General features: G+C 43.7%; 1 protein-coding gene across 3 annotated transcripts; it reads right to left on the bottom strand.

Moving 5' to 3' along the window:
• Positions 1–4,842: 4,842 nt before the first annotated feature.
• On the bottom strand, positions 4,843–20,983 carry TTPAL (alpha tocopherol transfer protein like). Of its 3 annotated transcripts, none has more exons than XM_043988444.1 (5): positions 20,882–20,983; positions 17,987–18,441; positions 14,635–14,828; positions 11,963–12,073; positions 4,843–10,349 (listed from the first exon to the last, which is right to left on the bottom strand). In XM_043988444.1, exons 2-5 carry the CDS (start codon positions 18,426–18,428, stop codon positions 10,071–10,073), a joined length of 1,026 nt encoding a protein of 341 aa, XP_043844379.1. In that variant the 5' UTR covers positions 18,429–18,441; positions 20,882–20,983; the 3' UTR covers positions 4,843–10,070. The 3 variants fall into 3 exon arrangements, with proteins under 3 accessions (XP_043844379.1, XP_043844381.1, XP_043844380.1); XM_043988446.1 differs by lacking the exon at positions 20,882–20,983 and adding an exon at positions 20,632–20,754; XM_043988445.1 differs by lacking the exon at positions 20,882–20,983 and adding an exon at positions 20,600–20,748.
• Between the last annotated feature and the right edge of the window lie 471 nt (positions 20,984–21,454).

Genomic DNA, 21,454 nt, shown 5'->3' with positions numbered 1-21,454 from the left:
CCATTCCCCAATTGATGGACATCCCCTCAACTTCCAATTCCTTGCCACCATGTAAAGAGCAGCTATAAATATTTTTGTACATGTGGGTCCCTCTCCCCTTTCCATGATCTCTTTGGGAAAAAGATGTTTGGTATCTTATAATGTACTTCATAAAACTTTTAGGAAAGTCAGCAACTTGGTAACAGTCATAGCTGGTACTTTTTTCCAGCAGTTTGAGATTTATGAGTACTTTGTTTCTAGTATGTGATTTGATCCTCACAACAACCTAGTGAGGTTGGTGGGGCAGGTGTAAGGTTCAGGGTAAGTGGCTTCTCCAAATTCACACGGCTAACAAAGTAGTCAAATCTGAACTCTCAACCCAGATATTCTGACTTCAAATCCAGGGCTCTCTTCCCTCTTCCATGCTACCTCACAATTCTGCCTCATCCCTGCTGTTGAGTAAGCTGATGTGAGGCAATGAAAGAGGCATTTCAGTTGTGTCACTGTGGGCAAGTGACATCATGGGTTGGTATGCTGTCCCTTTGAGTCCATCAGAAGCTATGAAACTGTTAAGGGCTAAAATTCTAGCTAAACTGTCTAAAATATCTAATGAGTGGTCGCCAATAAATTATAAGCTTTAGCAAGAGTTAGACTTTTAAGCATTTATTAAGGAGAATAAGAATTTGGTAAAGAGAGAGAAAAAGGCCTAGATTCCTATCTATTAAAGGGAGAGCACATTTCTAGCTCCCTTCTCCGCCAGAGTCCAGAGGAAAGAGAGCGAGACTGAGCGCCAGTCTCTTCCTTCCTCCTCCCACTAGTCCGCGTCACTTCCTGAAGCCTGGTCTTGCCCTCAAAGACCTTCGCTTCATGGGTAGAACTCTTCTACAGTAAGTCTCCAGCAGGTGGCGTCATTCCAATCGTTACAGTCCCCCCTGTTGTTCCTCAAGAAACAAAATGTTTCCTTGACGGAACAGTAAAAACAATATAATAACTATTGCTAACTAATAATATGTGAACAACAATACAGAAAAGGAAGAGAGGAAAGTTTTGTCCAGAGGGGCGATTTTTTTTCTTTCCTCATGAACCGACGCTTTGACATTTGTCTTGCAAAGGGAGAGCCTTTGCAGAGAGTACATGTTACAGATAGTATATAACAGAAAGGAGATAGTAAAAGCTAATAAAGCAAAACAGTTCATATAAAGTCTCTGAGTTCTCTTGTCTTCTTGAAGTGGTAAGATGTCATCAGGAGGAAACTGGATTCTGGTCTGGAAAACTGGATTCTGGACTCTGGTCTGGATTCTGGACTCTGGACTCTGGTCTGGAAAGCTGGATTTCTTCTTTAACTGTTTGAATTGCTGTATTTTTTTTTTTTTTTACTAAACCTTAGCATAGCATTACTAAACTGTCTAAAATATCTAATGAGTGGTCGCCAATAAATTATAAGCTTTAGCAAGAGTTAGACTTTTAAGCATTTATTAAGGAGAATAAGAATTTGGTAAAGAGAGAGAAAAAGGCCTAGATTCCTATCTATTAAAGGGAGAGCACATTTCTAGCTCCCTTCTCCGCCAGAGTCCAGAGGAAAGAGAGCGAGACCGAGCGCCAGTCTCTTCCTTCCTCCTCCCACTAGTCCGCGTCACTTCCTGAAGCCTGGTCTTGCCCTCAAAGACCTTCGCTTCATGGGTAGAACTCTTCTACAGTAAGTCTCCAGCAGGTGGCGTCATTCCAATCGTTACAAAACAAAGCTTTTCTTTGAGAATCAGAACAATAGGCCAATAACAACCAGGGAAGACTTGGCGAACCATGGCTAGCAGTGCTTTACCTCAATCCCTTGGGCTGCTAAGCCCTGGAGGAAGTAATAGATGCTTCATGACTGTAGCTTTTAGACAGATGGGGGATAATGACATTCACACATCACTTGAATACAAAGTGCAATGGGAGGTTTTAAGAGACTGGTGGTGTCAAATTGAAGATTTCAGGCAAGGCCTCTTGTAGGAGGTGGTTTAAATTGGGCTTTAAAAATAGGTGGAAATTCATCTGGCAGAACGGTCATATTTTCTCCATAGATGCCATTTCCCCTGGGGTTTCTGGGCCTCCTTTGTACAAACTGCCCTCTTGAAGTCCCTACCTCTTTTTAGGATTCAGCTGTATCTGAAGGCTTCTTCCTACACAGCCATTAGCTTTGTAGGAATAAATAAAATCAGAGGCACCATCACTTTAAACCATGAAAACATTCTGAATCATCAGCCATCTCCTACACAAGGTCTTTCTGATCCCAGTTTGTTGATGTGCTCCGTGTCAACCCCTTGCCCCTGCTTGGATTTATGTACCTGCTTGTATGTTTTATTCCCTAAATAGAATGGAAGCTCTGAAAGTTGAAACTTCTGTTACTGCCCTTGCACCCCGAGCACCTGGCATGGTGTCTTACCCAGTACCTAAGGGTGTACAGTGTTTGAATTACAAGCATAGGGAATGATGTGAGCAAAGGTATGGATGATGAGTAGTCCGGATTATCCCAATCAGTCCACTTCCTGGTCTTTCAACGACATTTCTCATGTAATGATTTCATACCCGATGATTCTATATCATGGTATACCATGACCAGCAGCCATATAACCTTGCTAGAAGAATTTCATAAAGTTCTACTTAGTCATCTCCTAGATTAGGAATGGCTGGGGAGGATATGACTATTTGACACCTCTGGGGTAAAGTGAGGACTTTATGGGTCTGTGGTCTTATCAGTATAGCGGAACTCCAGTGAGGAGTTTACCTCACTTATTGCACACCTGCTCTGCAACTTAAAGTCTGAGAGAATGGCCTTGGCCACTAAGAAACTAAATGCAATGTCCAGGGTCATGCAGCCAGTCTGGGTCAAAGGCAGGGCTTGAACCAGGTCTTTCTGCCTCTGAGGCTGGCTTTTGACCTACCACACCATTATGCCTTTGCTTGTTCTGCCTGTGCAGAACAAGATAGCATGCAGTGTGTCCCATAAGTCTTAGTGCAGCTTTAATCGCTTGAAATTTGAATAGTTTATTTGGGTGACTAGATGTGAGAAGCTTTAATAGCTTGAAACTGCACTAAGATCTTTGGGATACTCTATAAACACAATCGCTTTTATATAGCGCCATAGCCCCCATTTCTGTAGCACTTTAGGGTAACGGTCCTGGGAGATCGGTTGTGCAAATGATGTTGTTTGTTGAGTCATTTTAGTCGTGTCCAACTCTTCAGGATGCCATTTGGGGTTTTCTTGGCAAAGACAGGGGTTTGCCATTTCCTTCTGTAGCTCATTTTACAGATGAGGAAACTGAGACAAACGGGGTGAAGTGACTTGCCCAGTTAGGAAGTATCTGAGGCCAGGGCCAGCATTCTCTCCACTGTGCCACCTAGCTGTCCCAAATAATAGTATTCCTATTTTACAAGGGAGGAAACAGCTTTGCAGAGATCACAGGATGAAAGGATTTACAGCTGATGACTCACCCCAACTCTCATGGCTAGCAGATGTCAGAAACAAGTCAAATCCCTGTCTTCTGACTCTTGTACGTGTGAATGATAGGTAGAGATATAGAAGAGGAACCAGGAAATGCTAATCCAGTTAAGGAGATGCTGCCAAGTGTGCTTAGAGTCATAGGATCTAGAGCCCAAAGGAGCCTTAGAGACCATGTCATCTCACACCTTTGTTTCACAGTAAGGAAAACTGAAGCCCACAGAGGTGACACGGATTTGACCGTCAAGGAGCAGAGTTAGGATTCAAAGCTGGGCCTCCTCCTGCCTTCAGATCTGGTGTTCTTCCCCTGTGCTTTACAATACCATGCTTAACCTGGTTAGACTTTAGAGGAAGAACCAGGAATTGCTGACTACCATGTAGTCAGGCATTTTTGTGTTGTGTTAAAGAGTCTGGACACCTGGGTTTAAATCCTGCCTCAGATGAATCACTGCACCTCTCAGAGCCTCCTTTCTCATCTGTAAGATGAAGCCAATTCTGGTACTATCCACTTCATAGTTGTAACAAAAATACTTCAAAAACCTTAAAGTAGCAGAGAAAAAGGATCTTTCTGGCAGCTGGCATGATCTAGACATGGGGGACATAATTGTGATAGTATGGACATTGGCACTCTCATTTTTTTCTGGGAAAGCAACAACTCAGTATTCCCTGCCCCACCCCCCAGGTATGTACTGTGGGGGAGGGGGCACAGTGAAGGCTCCTGTTGTAGGTTTTCTCTTTGGTGCCCCAGTACAATTTCTCTCTTCACTCCTGGACCATTCAGAGTTTACAAAACTATGAAACTTGTGTCTAGGAGCCTGAAGGAATTTGTGACCTTCCTGAGGTGTGATTGCCAGCATCTTGCACCACATGACCATTTTTTAACCTGAGATTTGTTTGGTTTATATTCTGCTTTCCCCCCTCTTCCCCTCAAAATGCAAAACCAGATAAATACATAGGACTTGTACAGTCATTTAGAGATGTAAGAGATGGTGCGGTATAGTGGAAAAAGAGTAAGCTTGCATCTGGAAGACCTGGGTCCCAATTCTGGCTCCACCCCCGTCCTCACTATGGGATTACGGGTGAGTCACTGTGTTTGTCTCTGCTCCTTGGTTTCTTCATCTCTAAAGATCGTGAGTTAGACTAGCTGGTCCCTAAAATTACTTCCAGTAAAACTGAAGCTTCTTGGTGATGGACTCTTTGGATTTCAATTTTTTTTTCTCCAGGACCTAACTACATACATACCTAGTAAGCACTTAATAAATGCTTGTTTAGTCAATGAATCAATGAGCCTATTCATTAGGAAACAGAATATTAGAGCTGGAAGGGACCATTTCACATTTCAACTCATGTCACTGAAACACCTCCACACACAGTCAACCCAAGATAGATTTTTATTGTGTAAGATCCAGTCATGCATAATAAAACAACACATTTTCACCACACCATGTTATAAAATGCATTATAAAAATAAATATCTTGTCAAAGTAAACACAGAATTAGACTCAGTCCACCTCCAGGTGCACATTAACACCCACAGAGTCTCAGTTTCAAAGAAAGAATGTGACAAATGACATAACTTGTGCCCCAAACTGGCCAAAGGACATAAGCAAGACCTCCTCTTACCACCTGAGAAGCAGAGGCTATGTTGCCTGGCTTTAGGCCATGGCATAGATTCAAGTACTCCAACTACAAAGAGCAACAGGTCTGCTCTTGATCCTCTTTCCTTCCCCCAGCCTCATCCTCCCTCCATGCACCAAGAGAAGCAGGCCTAACCCAAGCAGCCATTGACTTGGTGCCCAAGGAGACAATTCTGCTTGTTTATGTTTAAAAAAAAAAAAAGAACGCAAACTAATTGCTTACTTAGCCAACAAAACAAGCAAGCAACAGTTAATGAATTATTGCCCTTATATCAGTGAAAGGTCCTTCCTTCCAGAAATATTTGTGTGACTCAGAACCATTTTGGACCCTTTTCTAAAACCAGATGGTGATTTGATTAATACCTCTGTTGCACACACTCCCTTTGGTTTACCAAGTCAGTATAAATCCCTTCAATCCTGGCTTCACCCAGAACAAGCAATGGTGAATGGATAAGGACCTCAGAGCTTGAAAGGACCTTAGAATACAGCAAGAATGTTAGAACAGAAAGGAATGTTAGCAGAGACTATCAAAATTGGAAGAGACCTTAGAGACCAACTAGTCCAACTTCATTCCATAGCTAAAGAAACTGAGCCCCAGACAGGCGAATGACTTGCCTAAGGTCACACAGCTTTTTAGTCACATAGCCAGAACAAGAACTTGTCTTCTGACTCTCCATACCAGGGTTCCTAATATTGTACTAGACTCAGGATTTCACCTTTCCTACTCAGGATTATCCCTGTTCCTTTATTTCATAACAGTCTCAGTGACCAATGGATGAGCCAGCCACACCACCATCAATAGCTTAACTGCTGAAAAGTCATTCATTCTTCCTGTAGGAAAATGATCCAAGCTGAAACACAAACAGGAGGAGGTACTAGAATATGCTTCCCTTCAGCTGCCTGGCCACCCAGGGTGGAAAGATGGCAAGCTACCCACAATTCATCTGAGTCTAAAACAGGGCAATTCAAAACCTCTGCAGGGGGAGTTCTAAAGAGTACAGAATCATATGCACATGTATGTATCTGTCCCATCTCTATTTTCATTGACAAGTGACCTGACACTAGCCTGAGGTGTTTTACATGCCTACCTCCCAGGACAGCTGACTTGATGAGAGCTGTATGAACTACCAGGCATCTTAAGTTTTCTTGGAGTTAATAAGGAACATATTTTTTTGTCTCTTCCAAGCTGGTTTGCCATCAAGTGTCGAGGATGAAATGTTCACCAACAATAAGGTCTTTTTTTAGAAAGACAAAATCATATGATTTTTAGCCAGAAGGATTCTTATAGATCATCTAGTCAAATCCCCTTGATTTACAAAGGAAGAAACTCTGGCCTAAAGAGGGGGAACAGTTTGCTCTAGGCTACAGGATTCCAACCCACATGTCTTTTAATTACAAACCCAGAGCTTTTTCTACCCAAACAAAGCTCTCTCTTACTTTCACTTGCTTCTAAGGCTCCTAGTTTGTCCCCTAAAAAGGCACAAGATGAACTCAGGAGGGGACTGCAGTATTCTAGAATTCTGAGCTAGAAGAAAACAAGAGGAAAATCAAATCAGTTTGAATGGACCAGTTAATAGGGGCACGTTTCTCTAAATTACAAGTTGTTCATAAAATCATCGACTTCAGAGCTGAAAGAAGCCTTGGAGATCATTTAACCTTTTACCAAATGGAACAACTGAGACCCAAATTGTGGACGGTGGCATAAGGGTGAGAGATCCCCTAAGGGCTGTGTTCCACCAGGAGTTAGGCCACGGCAATGGCACAATATGGAGATGAAACAGCTTCAGACATTTATAAAATTGGCTGGGACTTTTCCTCAAAGGGAGAGCCAAAGGAAAGAATCCTATGCAGCTGTGACAGCTGTAACTCTCACTTTTAAAAGTCCTAAGTATGATTTATGGCACAATCTGCTTCCCATTCTAGCATCCTTCTTGTTGGTATCAAAGCCAAAGGAAAAAGCCTGACCCACGGTTGCCTTTTGCTGTCCCTATTCACTGCCAGGAAAGAATTCCTTAAAATGCCTCAATGAGACAATGTGTAGGGGTCACCTGGCCTCCCAGTAAGTTCCCCACTCATGATCCTCGCTCAAACCTTAGCATGTCTAATGATAAAAAATCCTTCTGCACCCACAGCAGCCCAAGAAAGGATACTCCTGCCTGGGTCCCATCAGAGTGAGAGCACCCATTGAGAAGATTTGGATTCAGAGACTCCTGAAGAGCTGAGGGAAACTCAACATGCCCTGGTCTTTGTGTAGCATCTCTAGTTTGCTACATCATACTGAAGGTTATGAACAAACAGCTAATGCTGGGTAATTCAAAAGGCCATATACTGAAGCCACTAATGCTCAGGAACCTTGGACCACAGTAATCTTCTTCCATTTACCTCTTCTGCTTCCTTCCAGTAACCAGAAGGCACTTCTAATCAAGTCTCCTCCTGCTCCTTGTCAGCTTTTCAATTTTCTTCTGCTAATTCTACTTCTGACTGCTGGCCTGGGCAAACCTTTAATCATTCCCCTGCTCCAAATCTAGATCCAACAGGCCCCGATGACAAACTTGTCCCTGCCTTTAGGAATGGGTTTTCCCTTCTGAAATAGGTGGAATCTTCACGTCTGAGGCCTCCCGAGACTGAAAGCCTATGTTTTTCCAGGCCATTTTTGGTGATTTGAGGCACACTGCCATTATCATTTTGGCACTCAAAACATGTAATATCTCAGCTCTTTTCTAGAGGACACAATATGGGGAGACAAGCTTTCCCTGAATGAGAATTGGCACCAAGGAGGTAAAGTAAATGGAATTTCGCCAGGAAAAAACCTGTCTAGAAAGTGCTTTTCAGAAAGTGCGATACAGATGAACTACCTGGGAATAAAAGTATAAACAAATGGCTTCTGGATGTCTGGGTTGCTCTGCTTCTAGGGAGCTAAATATATTCCTTGCTCTTGGTTTTACAGTGCATTAAAATGCAGAGAAGCAGCACATCAAGGGTGAGGCTGCAGTTTTAAACCATCTTGTATATGCAACAAATCAGACATAAACCAAGTCTAAAGACATCAAACCTTAATCTTACTGGGGTGCAGGGCAAAGGCAAAATCCTGACAATGATGTACAGTGCTGAAACTCCCAGCCCAGGTTTAGAATGGCTGACCTGACTCTAAGCTGACACATCACAGGCCTCTCGAGCTGGGATGAGAGAGACAAGGGGCTGGGCTGGAGTGGCAAAGCAGCTCAGGAATTCTAATGAGCAGGTAGAAATCCCATCTACAGACAGAAAGCTTGCAGGAAATCCTTTTTAACATCCTGCCTCCATTTGGTTCCCAAAACCTTCTGAATTTTTACATACTCAGAGAAACTTTTGCTGACTTCACAATATTATAGGTCACTAAAAAAAATGATCTTTAGCAAAGATTTAGGTGTCTAAAGATCTGGAATATAAAGTGATGTGGGAACTCCCCCTAGTGATGTCTGTCTCCAAATAGAGATGCCAGGGTCTCCCGAGTCTGGTCCATCTCTGCATCTTATAGGTGGGAAGGGATAGGACTATATGTGGGATTTCATAGGGGACTCTGAGGTGAGCAAACTTCCTTTACAGCTATAGATCAGCACCTCCTCTGTAACTTCCAGTCTTAGAGCTACCTGAAGCACTGACATCTGGCCAGGATCACACTGCTGGTATGTGGCAGAACCCAGGTCTCGATTCAGTGTCCAACTCCATCCACTATGCCACAGCTTCCACCAGCAAGCAGAAAACAGATGGAAGATACTACTCACTAACTACACTGAGTCCAAGGATCTTACAGCCAAAAAGAATCTGAGGTCCACAGAGGTTAAACTCCACAGTGAGTTAGTAGTGGTAGAAATAAACCACAGGGACTACTGACTGCTGCTCTTCCTGTCATACTACACTGAAATCTGATGATTATACATCTATTAAAATTGTACCCTTCTACATCGTGCCATATTGGCTGTCTTCCTGGGAATGAGATTCAGTGAAGATTGAGGGCTGAGACCTTCAGGGCTACTGGACCAAGGGGATCACAGCAGCAGGAATCTCTAAGGGGCCACAACCTCTTTGGCTCCCGATTTCTAAAAGGAAGCCCTCTGATGGTGTCCTGATCCCTCTAAACCATCCCAGTTTCAAAAAAGGGAACAGGTTATGAATTAGCAACTCCTGATAGATCGCAGTGATGACAGTAGAGGTGCAGGGAAAGTGATCATTCAACTAAATGGGTGTGAAGCCAGACACAAGGGGACCACCTCTAATCTTCATAATCTTCCTAGCTATCTCCACTGCAACAGCATGAGCTCTCCTGTCATGGGCTGGTTTCTCCTAGACAGTAGACCTCTCTTATTACAGCTTGGATTGCTCTCCACTGGATTTCTTTTTGCAGCTGCTATGAGATTCTTTCAAGCCCTCTGAGTGGACTGAGTTCTCAAAAGACTATGCCAGGGGAGCACAAGCTTTCGTTGGTCCCACCAAGATGCCCTAGCAATGAATTAATAGTTAAGTGCAGAGAGCTTTGTCACCAGTGGGTTGTCACTAACTGGGAAATGGCTTTTGCCTCAGAAGCTCAAGAAACCACCTACCGAAGCATGGGAGAGCTGAAATGTGTTAGGGAAGGAAATACCCAATCTGACAGAAATTATAGCATATATCCCAAAAGTACAGCTACCAGATTAATGATTTCAAAGGGATTCACAGAATGACCACTGGTGATGTTCCCAAGGGGCCTAAAGGTAGACTACAAATGTCTGTCTTAGACTAATTCTCAAGCAACTTACCTACATGTCACCTTCTGTAATATATTTGTGTTTTAAAGCTGATCATAACTTCATCAGGCTTAAATTCTGTCCTGTTAGTTGAATTATAATGGATAGGGCCAAACCCAGGGGACTTCAAAGTCTCCTTTTATGCTTCAGGAAGGAGAAAGAAATGACTTAATGGCTGCAACATACGTAGAAAACTATGCGACTTCTTGGTTAATAGCAGGAGTACAGTTGTGACTTTACTCCCCGAATGGAGTCATCACCCTGTACCTCGGAGGTCATTCCCTCCACCAGCAGGGTCTCCTGGAGAAGGCGACTGCCGGCAGGGAGAGGCCGGCAGAACTCCTTCACAAAGTCCTCCTCTGAGGCCAGCAGCACCTCTTTCCAGGCATTTACATCCAGCTCACCAGCAGTGCCTCCATACTCCTTAGGAAGGATACTCTTTGGAAGGTTCAGGTGTAGAGAATTCAAATCAGATCCATGAAGGAAAAACTGAAGGGAAACAAACAGGGAAGAGTCCGTGAAGCACATGTATAAAGATGTCAGAACAGTGCCGCTTTTCTACCTGTTGCTACAAAATTCCACCAAGGGTAAGGAGACACAGACAAGTGAGTGAATAAGAATAGCTCACATTTCACAGTCTTTTACTGTTCTAGAGTACTGTATACACATTATCCTATGTGAGGCATATCCTGGGAGGCAAGCAGGACAGGTTATTACAGCCATTTTACAGATGAGGAAACAGACTGAGAGAGAGGCAGTGAATCATGAGATCTACAGTTGGAAGAGGTTAGAGGTCATCAAGTCCAACCCCTCCATTTTAGAGATAAGACAACTGAAACCGAGGCAGAAGTACAAGGTCATGTGACTAGGAGGGAGCTGAGTGAGGACTCGACACTGTCTCCACAATGCTAATTAACTTTGACAAATTTCCTCTTTTATACTTAAAGGTTGGTTCAGTTTGTTAAACTTAGATGACAGAATTTCAGAGCTAGAATGGATCATACACAGATCATAGAATATTAGAGTTAGAAGGAACCTCAGACTCACAGAATGTCAGAGCTAGAAGGATCCTGATAGAGGAAATTAAGAGGGCAGCTAGGTGGCACAGTGGATAAAGCATCGGCCCTTGATTCAGGAGGACCTGAGTTCAAATCCAGCTTCAGACACGTGACACTTACTAGCTGTGTGACCCTGAGCAAGTCATTTAACCCTCATTGCCCCGCAAAAAAAGAAGAAGAAACTATCAGTTTGCATCTCCACAGTCTGCCCTTATGACAAACTTAAAACACTCACTCATCAAAAATAAGACAGTAGGGAAAAAAAAGACTATAAGGAAAACATCCATCTTGAGGGGCTACTCCATAAGAAAAGGCCAAACTTTATTTTAAACTTGTTAACGTTTAAATTAAAACTTTATAGTAAAACATACACTAGAATATATCATAATTATGCATATATAATATAAATATAACATACTATACTTATATATCATGTTATAATATAATTACTATATTACAATAAAGCTTATATTAAACCTTTATTTTAAAAATAAATTCAATACTATCTACCTCCAAAGAAAGAACTGATATTGATGGAACAGACTGAAGTATGCTATTTTTTTCACTTTCTTTCATTTTTTTCCTTTTAATTAAGTTTTCTTGTACAAAATGATAAATACGGTAAAGTTTTGCATAATCATACATATATAATCCATATTTGATTGTTTGCTGCCTCAAGGTGGGGGGAGGGGAAGGAGGGAAAGATGGATAAAAATTGGAATCCAAAACTATAAATAAAAATGTTTTTATTTTAAAAAATAAAAATGCTTTCACCTGGGAAAAAACAGATCAATTCATATTAATATATTTTGTTTTTACATCACCTAGTGCATTCCCTCTTCCTCCTCCTCCCAGAGAGCCATCCCCTAAAAAAAAAAGACGGGGGGGGGGGCGCGGAGTTAAACAAAACTAACAAACAGAAAAAGTCTGATATTATCCATAGTGTTCCACACCAGCAGTCCTGAACCTCTTCAAAGATGGGAAGGAAGTGGGAAAAGGCCAATATTTAAAGCTGCCACTGACAGGAAGAAGTAAGTCACTTACTCTGTTGGCTATTTTCTCCTTCAGAAATGGCTTTATGATAGCAAAAATGCCTTTGAATATTCGAGGTTCATTGACAATATTAACAGCTTTTATTCTAATGGGAAACCCATCCTGTGATGAGAAAAGAAAAGTGATTTTAGAACGTCTGGAAACCTCTGTAGAAAACAGTCTGTCTAGCCCTACCTCTGAGACATCTGCAATCACTCCATGCAAAACACCTCCTGATGGACCTCAACAGTCATGGCTCATATGTATTTCATGTTTTTACGATTTATGAAGCATTTTCATATCGTATTTGATGATCACAACCACCACATGAAGCAGGCAGGCTGGGGCTTATTTATCTCTCTGATAAATGAGGAATCTGAGTCTCAGAGATGTTACATAACTTGTCTAATTATGAGCAAATGATTGGTTATTACGTAACTTGTCTAACTATGAGCTATGATTCAAATCCAAGTCTCCAGACTGCCAGGCCCATGTTCTCTTCCTTGTACCAAGATGCCAACAACAGCCAGCTTAGATGTCCATTTCTGTATCTGCTTCTCACACGCAAACCAAAGCTGAGACCTAAACCAGGAACTTAGCTTCTGGACAGGTAGCCTTCCTAGAGGGAGCCAGGACCCGTTCCTCTTAATGTCAGATATGATTCTTAGGAAAGACCCAGAAAATGCCAAACCCTCCAAATCCTTACATCACTTAAACACCTGTAAGCTCCCCTGTGCTCAGAGAGCTGAGCAGATTATAGTGTTGATGCCAAAGAAAAGCTAAATTCACAGACAGAACCATGTCCCCAAATAAGTTAGAGCAGAAACTAACACTCAAGCTGGTCTATCCTATGTTAGACAGGCACATGTAAATGGTGAGGGGCAAGTTAGTAGGATGGCATTTATTCAGGATGGTAGAGTAGGAAAGGACCTTAGAAGAGACCTGGACCATGACAGGTCGCAGGGAGAAGGCCCTCTGCCAATGTGATGAGATGGAGTTAATTCAGGAAGACTAAGAACCTAGAGTGTTAGAACACAGAACATCAGAGCTGGAAGAGACCTCGGAGACACTTAGTCCAACTCCCTCATTTCACACATGAGGTTTAAAGGAGATAGCTCACAGGGGCAGCTAGGTGGCACAGTGGATAAAGCACCGGCCCTGGATTTAGGAGGACCTGAGTTCAAATCCGGCCTCAGACACTTGACACATACTAGCTGCATGACCCTGGGCAAGCCACTTACCCCTCATTGCCCCACAAAACAAAACAAAAAAAAAAGGAGATAGCTCACTTCCCAATGAGGCAGTACACAGGATGGACCGTAGAGAAGAGAGCCTGGAGGCAGGAAGGGTAGTTGGATGGTTACCACAACAGTCACAGAAGAGCTGAAATGGCTAAGAGCAGTGGCTGTGAGAACACAGAGGAGGGAGAAGGGCTGTAGGAGTCAGCCTGCTGACACAGCAAAACTGGGCACGGCATGCCCTAGTGTGCTTTCTGATTGTATAAGCTGTGGTAACTACCACTCGCTTCTCTAGAATCTGATGCCTAGCCCCCGAGCTAGGGCCCACATCAGGGGGCTGCATGTTTCGAGCTTCCACTGACCTTTGCTCATCTCTTATGATGCTTCAGAAGAGCCAGACTCTCCAAAATGTAGACACACCATCTTCCAAAGCATGTGTGCACCCTACCCCCTCCATGCCTCAGTCAATGATTCTGGCTCCACAAAGGTCCTCAGTAGGCAGCCACCCTTCTGACTGCCAAACTGTCAAATGCCCTCAGTGGGACGATCCCCAGGTTACAGGCACAAAGCACCCGGCTTGAGGGGCCCTGTCAGAACCTGGCTCCTGCTAGCACAGTGTCACCACAGCCCTTCCCCAGCACCAAGCCTTGGGTCACAAATGTTAAAAAGAACTGTGATAACATTCTCATCTGAGACATATTCTCCACATCTAGAAAAGAACTGATGGAATCTGAATGCAGATTGAAGCAGACTTTTTTTTACTTTATTTTTCTTAGTGGGTTTTTTTTTTTGGTCTGTTTCCTTTCACAACATGGCTAATATGGAAATATATTTTGCATGACTGCACATGTATAATCTAGATCAAATTCCTTACCATTTCAAGGAGGGGAAAGGGAAGGGAGGGAGGGAAAGAATTTGGAACTCAAAATTCCTAAAAACAAAGTTAAAATTGTTTTTATGTGTAATTGGAAATGAAATAAAATATATAAAAAAAGAAAACATCACAATTTGCTTCAACAATTTGAGGCACAAAAATACTTAAACTTTTCTCTAGGTTTGGCTTTGAAAAACTTCATCCAAAAAAAGAGAAAAATTTCATCCATATACATTTCATATAAATGACTACAAAAGTGAGATTCCATATCCTAGAAAAAGAAAAGCCAGTTTCTAAGGAGTTGGCCCTATCTGCTTTCTGTACTTCAGACTTTCAGAGCTGATATTTTTCAAACTACTGACGCTCAGGGAAGCCACCAGAGACACTGGTAAGCCCATAATTTAAGGTGAAACTTCCAAATCATCCATAGCTTGGAGGGAAAAATTGTGCAATCCAGATTCTAAGAGAAAAGCCAGATCATCCCCCAAGCCCCCAACCCCAAGGATAAAGGATAAAGTGGCAATAAGCTAATGTATATATGTATTGTTCCCCAACCCAAGTGGGGACCTTACCTGGAGAATTCCAATCACTTTTTTGGCTATGAAAGGACCAAAATGAGAAGCCTTGGCTAAGCCAACTCCTTTGTAGTCCGCAAGGATAACAATTCCGTTCACCTGGGTCTCCTCAGACTGAATCAACTTTTCTAACGTTAAATATATGGCACGAATGTTCTCAGTAATTGGGTAGTTACTTGGAATCCATCTATCTAAGGTTGCAAGATACAGAGGGGAGAAATGAACAGTAATAACAATACATAGCTTGCACTTCTCTAGCATTTACAGTTGACAAAACATTTTTTTCAATAGGCCTGTGAAGAAGGAGGGAACAGGAACAGGGCCTAGGATTTCATTGGTACTGCATAGGGGACTCCCAAATGAGGGGACTTTGAAGCTTAGAGAGAGCTGCCTAGAGTAGCAAGGAGCTCAGTGATTGGTCTAGGGTCACACAGCACATCTATATCAGAGGCACAGGAGCCCAGGTCTTCCTGCTGCCAGTACTTCATCCTCTTCAGCAGAGGTGTCCAGCTGTGTGCTATACCAGCAGCTAGATGGCAAAGAGGATGGGGTACTGCACTTGGAGTCGGCAGACCTGAGTTCAGGGATCCTTAACCAGGGATGTGCAAACATGTTTTGTTCTTAAATCTCTAATAACTGCATTTCAATATAATTTACTTTCCTTGTAATATTTTCCTTATTTTACTTTATTTAAAATCACCACAGTTATCCCTTCCACATCATGAATTTCTCCATTGTGATTTTGATATATTTTGGGCTGGCATAAGAGATTAAATGGGAATTTAGTGGGAGTTTTGCGGAAGCTGCAAGACAACACAGAAAAAGTTTAGAAACTCAGAAATGCATAAAATCTATGTGTGTATATATATATGATATCAACATATTTTATCTTTTAACAGGTTAAGAACCCCTGGCCTTAGTTCAAATCTTTCCTCAGACACTTTCCTTAGCCGTGTGACCTTGGACATTTACCTTTTCAGTCTCAGCTTCCTCATGTGTAAAATGAATATAATAACAGCACCTACTTCCCATGGGGCTGCTGTGAGGCTCAAATGAGATGACATGCAGGGGTTGGATTTGCAAACCCTTAAGAAATAAGCAAATGCTAACTCTTATTATTATACATATTGTTATCTGTATTTTCATATGAGGAAATTAAGGCTTAAAGAACCTAAGGGATTTGCTCCCTATTCCACTAATGACAATGATGACTGTGACAACAGTCCAGATTCCCATAATCCCTGCTTTACAGCTCACAGATTACAAAATGTTTGTCTCACAGTTCTTTCTTGGATTGTAACTAACAGAGCTGGAAGAGGCCTTGGAGACCAACTAGTTCTACCCCTCTTATTTTATAAATGGGAAAACTGAGGCCCAGAGAGATTTGTTCAAGGTATGTGACCTTGGGACTGAACCAAGAATACAGCCCAGGTCTCCTGACTCTGAATCTGTTTTATTTCTTTTACAAGGTGTTGCTGACAACTCACTGTACTTTTATTGGCTTAAGAAGTATTTTACTTTCAATTCCAATTGTTTTTAGTCTAATGGTTGGTATGCCTATGGTGCAGTGTGTATGTGTGATTGTAAAAGACAGGAACTTTGATCAATGAGCAATATAAAGAAATTGATCCTTTCTGAGCCAATGTCAAGTCAATGTGAATAAAAAAATGATGAGTCATGTTAACAAATCAATCATCAATCAATTGATTACTTTTTTTTTTTTACCAGGTACTGGGCTAGGCACAGGGGATTTAAAAAAAAAAAGCAAAAAACACAGTTCCTGCTTCCAAGGAGCTAAAACAGGCTTAATACCATCACAACCCAAAACATGGGCCCTCTTAACATTCTGTAAAGGCTTCAAGTATGGGCCCAGAGCTGGTCTGTAAGTTTGTTGTCCAAGCTTAGGCCCAGACTAGTGAAACTACTCAGGTGCAGCTAGGTAGCACAGTGGCCAGAGCACGAGGCTCATCTTTCTGAGTTCAAATCTGGCCTTAGACACTTACTAGCTAGCTGTGTGAGCCTGAGCAAGTCACTTCACCCTGTTGGCCTCAGATTCCTTATCTGTAAAATGAGCTGGAGAAGGAAATGGCAAACCACTGCAGTATCTTTGCCAAGAAAACCTCGAATGGGGTCACAAAGAGTCAGTCATGACTGAAAAATGACTATTTGAAGTGGGACTACTCACTTCTAAGCTATTTTATCGGCCCCCAGTTCTCTGGGCTGGGAGCCCCAAGCCATGGCGCTTGGAAGACAATGGGTAGTGTCTTCTGTCCCAGAATACCCTCTCTTAGCTGTACAGCATCAATTTAAGGTTTAAAAAGTGCTTTCCTCACAACCCTGAGGGCAGGCTGCCTGACAGCTGGTATGATTATCCTACTTTATAGGTGATGAACCTAAAGATGCTGAGGTGCCAGGTCTCCTGACTCCCAGCCTAAGGTTCCCGCCCACCTTCAGATTCACTCATTTGGGCTCTGTGGGGCAGGGCCAGGCTCACTCTGGGTTAAAAGGAAATCTATGGTTGCATGGTAGGCTCATGCTACTCGACTTAGCCTTATCCTGTCTCACTGGTGAGCAAGCTCTTTCTGCTGGCACAGGCTCCAGCTCTTATGTGGTAGCTCTTGAAAAGCTTAAGAGATAGCTAACATGTCCCCTAACCCCCACCACAGCCCTCTCCACTGACACAGAGTGCAAACCCACCTCAACAGACATTTCCATTAGTTTTAGTGGCCAAAAGCTCCTTGACTGGGGGCCAACCTTCTGTCAATGAGGGCTTAGCTAAGCCAGGCCTCAGACAATGGTCACACTGTCCATTGAGGGGTCCATACCTCAAGGTTTCCCAGCTCTATAGGCTCTACCAAGGCTCTAGAGAGCTCTTTCCACATGACCAAATCACTGAGTAAAAACCAGTGGGCTCCTTTCTTTCCGGTCAAAGGAACTATTGTCTACTACTAGAAAGAGAGCAGTAGGTCATCTAGAATAAGATGATCTGGGTTCAAATCCCAGGTCTACTCCTTTTGCTGGGCCTTAGTTTCCTGTTCTGTAAAATGCAGGGGTTGGCTAGAGAATCTCTTGAGGTCCTTCTTCCTTGAAATTTGGTTTCTTTTTTTTTTCTTCCTTTTTTTTGGAGGGGGCAATGAGGGTTAAGTGACTTGCCCAGGGTCACACAGCTAGTAAGTGTCAAGTGTCTGAGGTCGGATTTGAACTCAGGTCCTCCTGAATCCAGGGCCGGTTCTTTATCCACTGCACCACCTAGCTGCCCCTTCCTTGAAATTCAATGAAAGTTTATCCCATCACCACAAGAACCAAATGCAACTCAAGCTCACAGACAACCAACATTCAAGAGACATACCTGGCCGGAGACAAACTACCTGGCAGCCCCTAGGGTCCGAGTGAGGCAGCACAGTGAGAAAACCTGAACCCAGAACCTCCTTCAGGGCAGAGGGCTTCAGGTTATCAAACACTTCAGGCCAGCTCCTGCGACAGCTGTGATAGTTGACCAGAAGCTGCAAGGCTCGGTCATAGTCGAACTTCCGGGCTCTGAGGAAGCGCAGGAGAAAAGCATCATCCAGTGATGTACTGAGGTTGGGATAGTCTTTACAAACCATGTCTCGAAGGGCCTGCACGTCCCGGAGCCGCCATTCTGGCTTCTCCTGCAGCTCCTCTCGGGCTTTGGTGATGAGCTCCTCGGTCAGGGAGCACACATAGCCAGGCTGTTTGGGGAGCTGTAGCTCATTTGCAGACAGAGACGCCACAGATGGGCTTGTTCTCAGAGAATCACTTTCTTCGGACATTAGATTATCAAAGCTGTCCAAAAAAAAAAAAATCCCATTCTAGGTCCCATCCACAGCATAAAACTTACTTGGCAGAGAGTACAAGAAAGTCCTTTTGAAAGAGAAGTCAAATTGCCATTGGGGAAAGCACTTGGCTCCCTCTGAGGCCCAGCTCAAGTACCACCTAGAAAACCCTCTTAATTCCCCCAGTTGTTAGTAACCTTTTCCGCAAGTATTTGTTAATTTTATCTCCTATATAGCTTGTCTTTACTTCTCGGTAAACACATATACTCTTAGTAAAGTGTAAGTTCCTTGAAGGCAAGAGCTACTCACTTTTGTCATTGTTTGCCAGAACCTAGCACAGTACATGGCACACAGTAGGCACCTGATAAATCCTTGCTGACTGATCGACTGACACTAGTAATATCCAACACTGTTCATAGGCCCTCAGTAGCTGCCTCCTCCTCTGCTGAAAACAAAGTTGGGGCAACTTGGGGTGTAGGACCTTGGATAAGTCCCCCTTCCCTTTCCGGGCCTCCATTTTCTCTTCTGTAAAATTAAAGAGCTGGAATAAATGATATCCAGGGGCGCTTCCAGTTCATGTAGTCTATGCTCTACATTGGGCTTCTGTTAACAGAAAACCACCAGATGACAATGGTGCCTTGTGATGGGGCTAGGACTTGGGCTTTCTATTTAGAAAAGTTTGCAGAACCCTCTTCCAGTCTACTAGTAGAGGGCAAGGAAGTAAAGAAGTATGCAATATTCAACAACATATGATCCCCACTCCCTAGCTTTCACCAGTGTTCCCCCTTCCCTGAGATTTCTCCTTTCACAAGTTATTCCTTCCCCTTATTCTCCCATCTCCTCAGTAAACCTTCCCCTTAAACTCCCTTTTCACAGGTCCTTTCTTCCTCTGATTCTCCCCTTCCTAATATCCCCTTTTCCTGAGTCTCCCTTCTCCACATCCTCCCCTACCCCCACTGTCTCATTCTTTCCTTCCCTGGCTTCTTGTTTGGAATCTTCCTTTCTCAGGTCCCCCTTTCCAGGTCTCCCATGCCCTGATTGGCTCCTTCTTTCCAAAGTTCCTTGATTTTCCTCTTTCCCTGTTCCCTGCTTTAATTCACAGGTTACCCTGATTCTTCCTTGCCCAGAACTCCCTACCCCATTTCCTGATTTTCTTTACTATTCTAAAGGATTTGTTAGGCATCTGCTATATGCAAAGTGCTGTGTACTGGATACCAAGAGAAAATGAAAAACATTCCTTGCCCTCAAGGAGTTTACATTCTGGTGAGTGGATACAAAATGTGCAGAAGTAGCACATACAAAGTAATTTGAGGAGGGAAAGAACAGTAACATCTAGATCAATGGTTCTTAACCTCCAGTTGGTGAACTTGATTTAAAAACAATTTTAAAAATTATTTTGACAACTGCATTTCAATGCAACTGATTTCCTCTTGTAATTCTCTGTATTTTATTCATTTAAAAACATTATTCTTCACCAAACTGCCAAACTGCACCAGGACACACAAAACAGTTAAGAACCTCTGCTCTAGAAGGATCAGAAAAGGCTTCTTTCTAGGAGGGGGTGGCTGAGTTAGGCTTTGCATGTATTCTAAGAGCTAGATGTGAGGCAGGGATGCAGTTGTGGCATTTGGTAGTCTGTGGCAAGGGCATGGAAAGAGAAGATGCGATGTTGGGCACGCACAACAGCAATTAATTAGTCCAGTTTGGCTGGAACATGTCGCACATGAAGGGGAATGATGTGAAACAAGTCTGGAGAGGCAGCCTGAAGCCAGTATGAAAAGGGCTTTAAATGTCAGGTTTGATTCTAGAGACAGCAGGAAGCTAATTCAGCTGTTTTGAACAAGGGACCTAGGCTTTAGGAATATCACATGTAGCTGTTCTGGGGAGGGTGGAGGTGGAGACTGATGGGAGAGGGAAGGGAATGGAAAGCAGAGAGACCAATTAGGAGGCTGGCCAGGTGAGAGGGGAACCAAGATGGTGAGTGGAGCGAGGGGGACAGATGCGAGAGACGTTGCTGACACGGACCGACAAGGCTTGGCTACTGATTGGGTATGGGGGTGAGGAAGTGTCCAGGAGGAATCCTAGGTTGCAAAGCTGGATGCATAGCAGGATGGGGAAGCCTGCCTTCACGGGATTGGGGGGATGGGGCGGGGGAAGAGGGTGAGTACCGTTTTGAATGTGTTGCGTTTGAGATGCTTACGGGACATCCAAAGAGAGATGTCCCCCAGGCAGCTGGTGGTGCGGGGCTGTAGGTCGGGAGAGGCCTTTTTCTCTTCCCTAGTCAGTTTCTTCACTTCTCCTTCTTCCCTCCCGCCTTTCCCGGCCCCGCCCCAGACACGCGCACGCGCACACACGTTGGCCCTTACCGGCCGCGGCCCCGCCCCCCGCCTCGAGCGCGCGCGGACCCTCACCGGCCCCGCCCCCACCACCCCGGGCGCGCGGACACTCACCGGCCCCCCGGGCCAGAACGGAAGGGAGGGTGGGCCGGGTCACGGGCAACCTGGAGTCTCCGCCAGCACCGCGGACAGGTCCGACCCACAGACCACTCCACCCGCCCCTCCACGCCGGAAATGACGCAATATTGGCCACCGGCGCCTGCACAGGCGCAGTAGAAAGTTCGAAGTTGCGAGTTCTGGTCCTGGGCTCCTGGCACAATCGCCTCAGTGCTAATGACACCTTCACCTTCCAGTTTCTCCCAGCCCCTGCGCTAGAGGGAGACACCGAGCTCCTCAGCCCGCTGTGCATCTTGGGACAAGTCACATACCCTCTCTGGGCCTCAACTTCATCCATACAATGAAGTAATTGCGTCGAGTTACGCGTTAACTTTTCTTGTGTGTTATGGACTCCTCGGGCATTCTGGTGAAACCTTTGAACCCCTTCTCAGAGTAATGATTTTAAATTCCAAAAATAAAACACAAAAGATCACAAAGGAATGAAAGGCAGTTATTAAAGTTTGTGCTTTTTTTTTTAAGAGTTCACGGTCCAATTAAAAAACCCCTAATCAACACTTCATTCCGACAATA

Source organism: Dromiciops gliroides, chromosome 2, assembly GCF_019393635.1.
Source record: "Dromiciops gliroides isolate mDroGli1 chromosome 2, mDroGli1.pri, whole genome shotgun sequence".
Lineage (NCBI taxonomy): Eukaryota > Metazoa > Chordata > Mammalia > Microbiotheria > Microbiotheriidae > Dromiciops > Dromiciops gliroides.
The sequence above is the reverse complement of the archived record's forward strand: the minus strand, read 5'-3'. Positions and strand labels throughout refer to the sequence as shown.

Bases quoted from the DNA above. Each gene is read 5' to 3' on its own strand.
- TTPAL (XM_043988444.1), bottom strand. From the start codon at position 18,428: ATGTCCGAAGAAAGTGATTCTCTGAGAACAAGCCCATCTGTGGCGTCT. The intron at 14,829-17,986 runs GTATGTCTCTTG...TTGCAACCTTAG, and splicing joins GGTAGTTTGTCTCCGGCCAG to ATAGATGGATTCCAAGTAAC. The intron at 10,350-11,962 runs GTAAGTGACTTA...GTTTCCCTTCAG, and splicing joins AGGAGAAAATAGCCAACAGA to TTTTTCCTTCATGGATCTGA.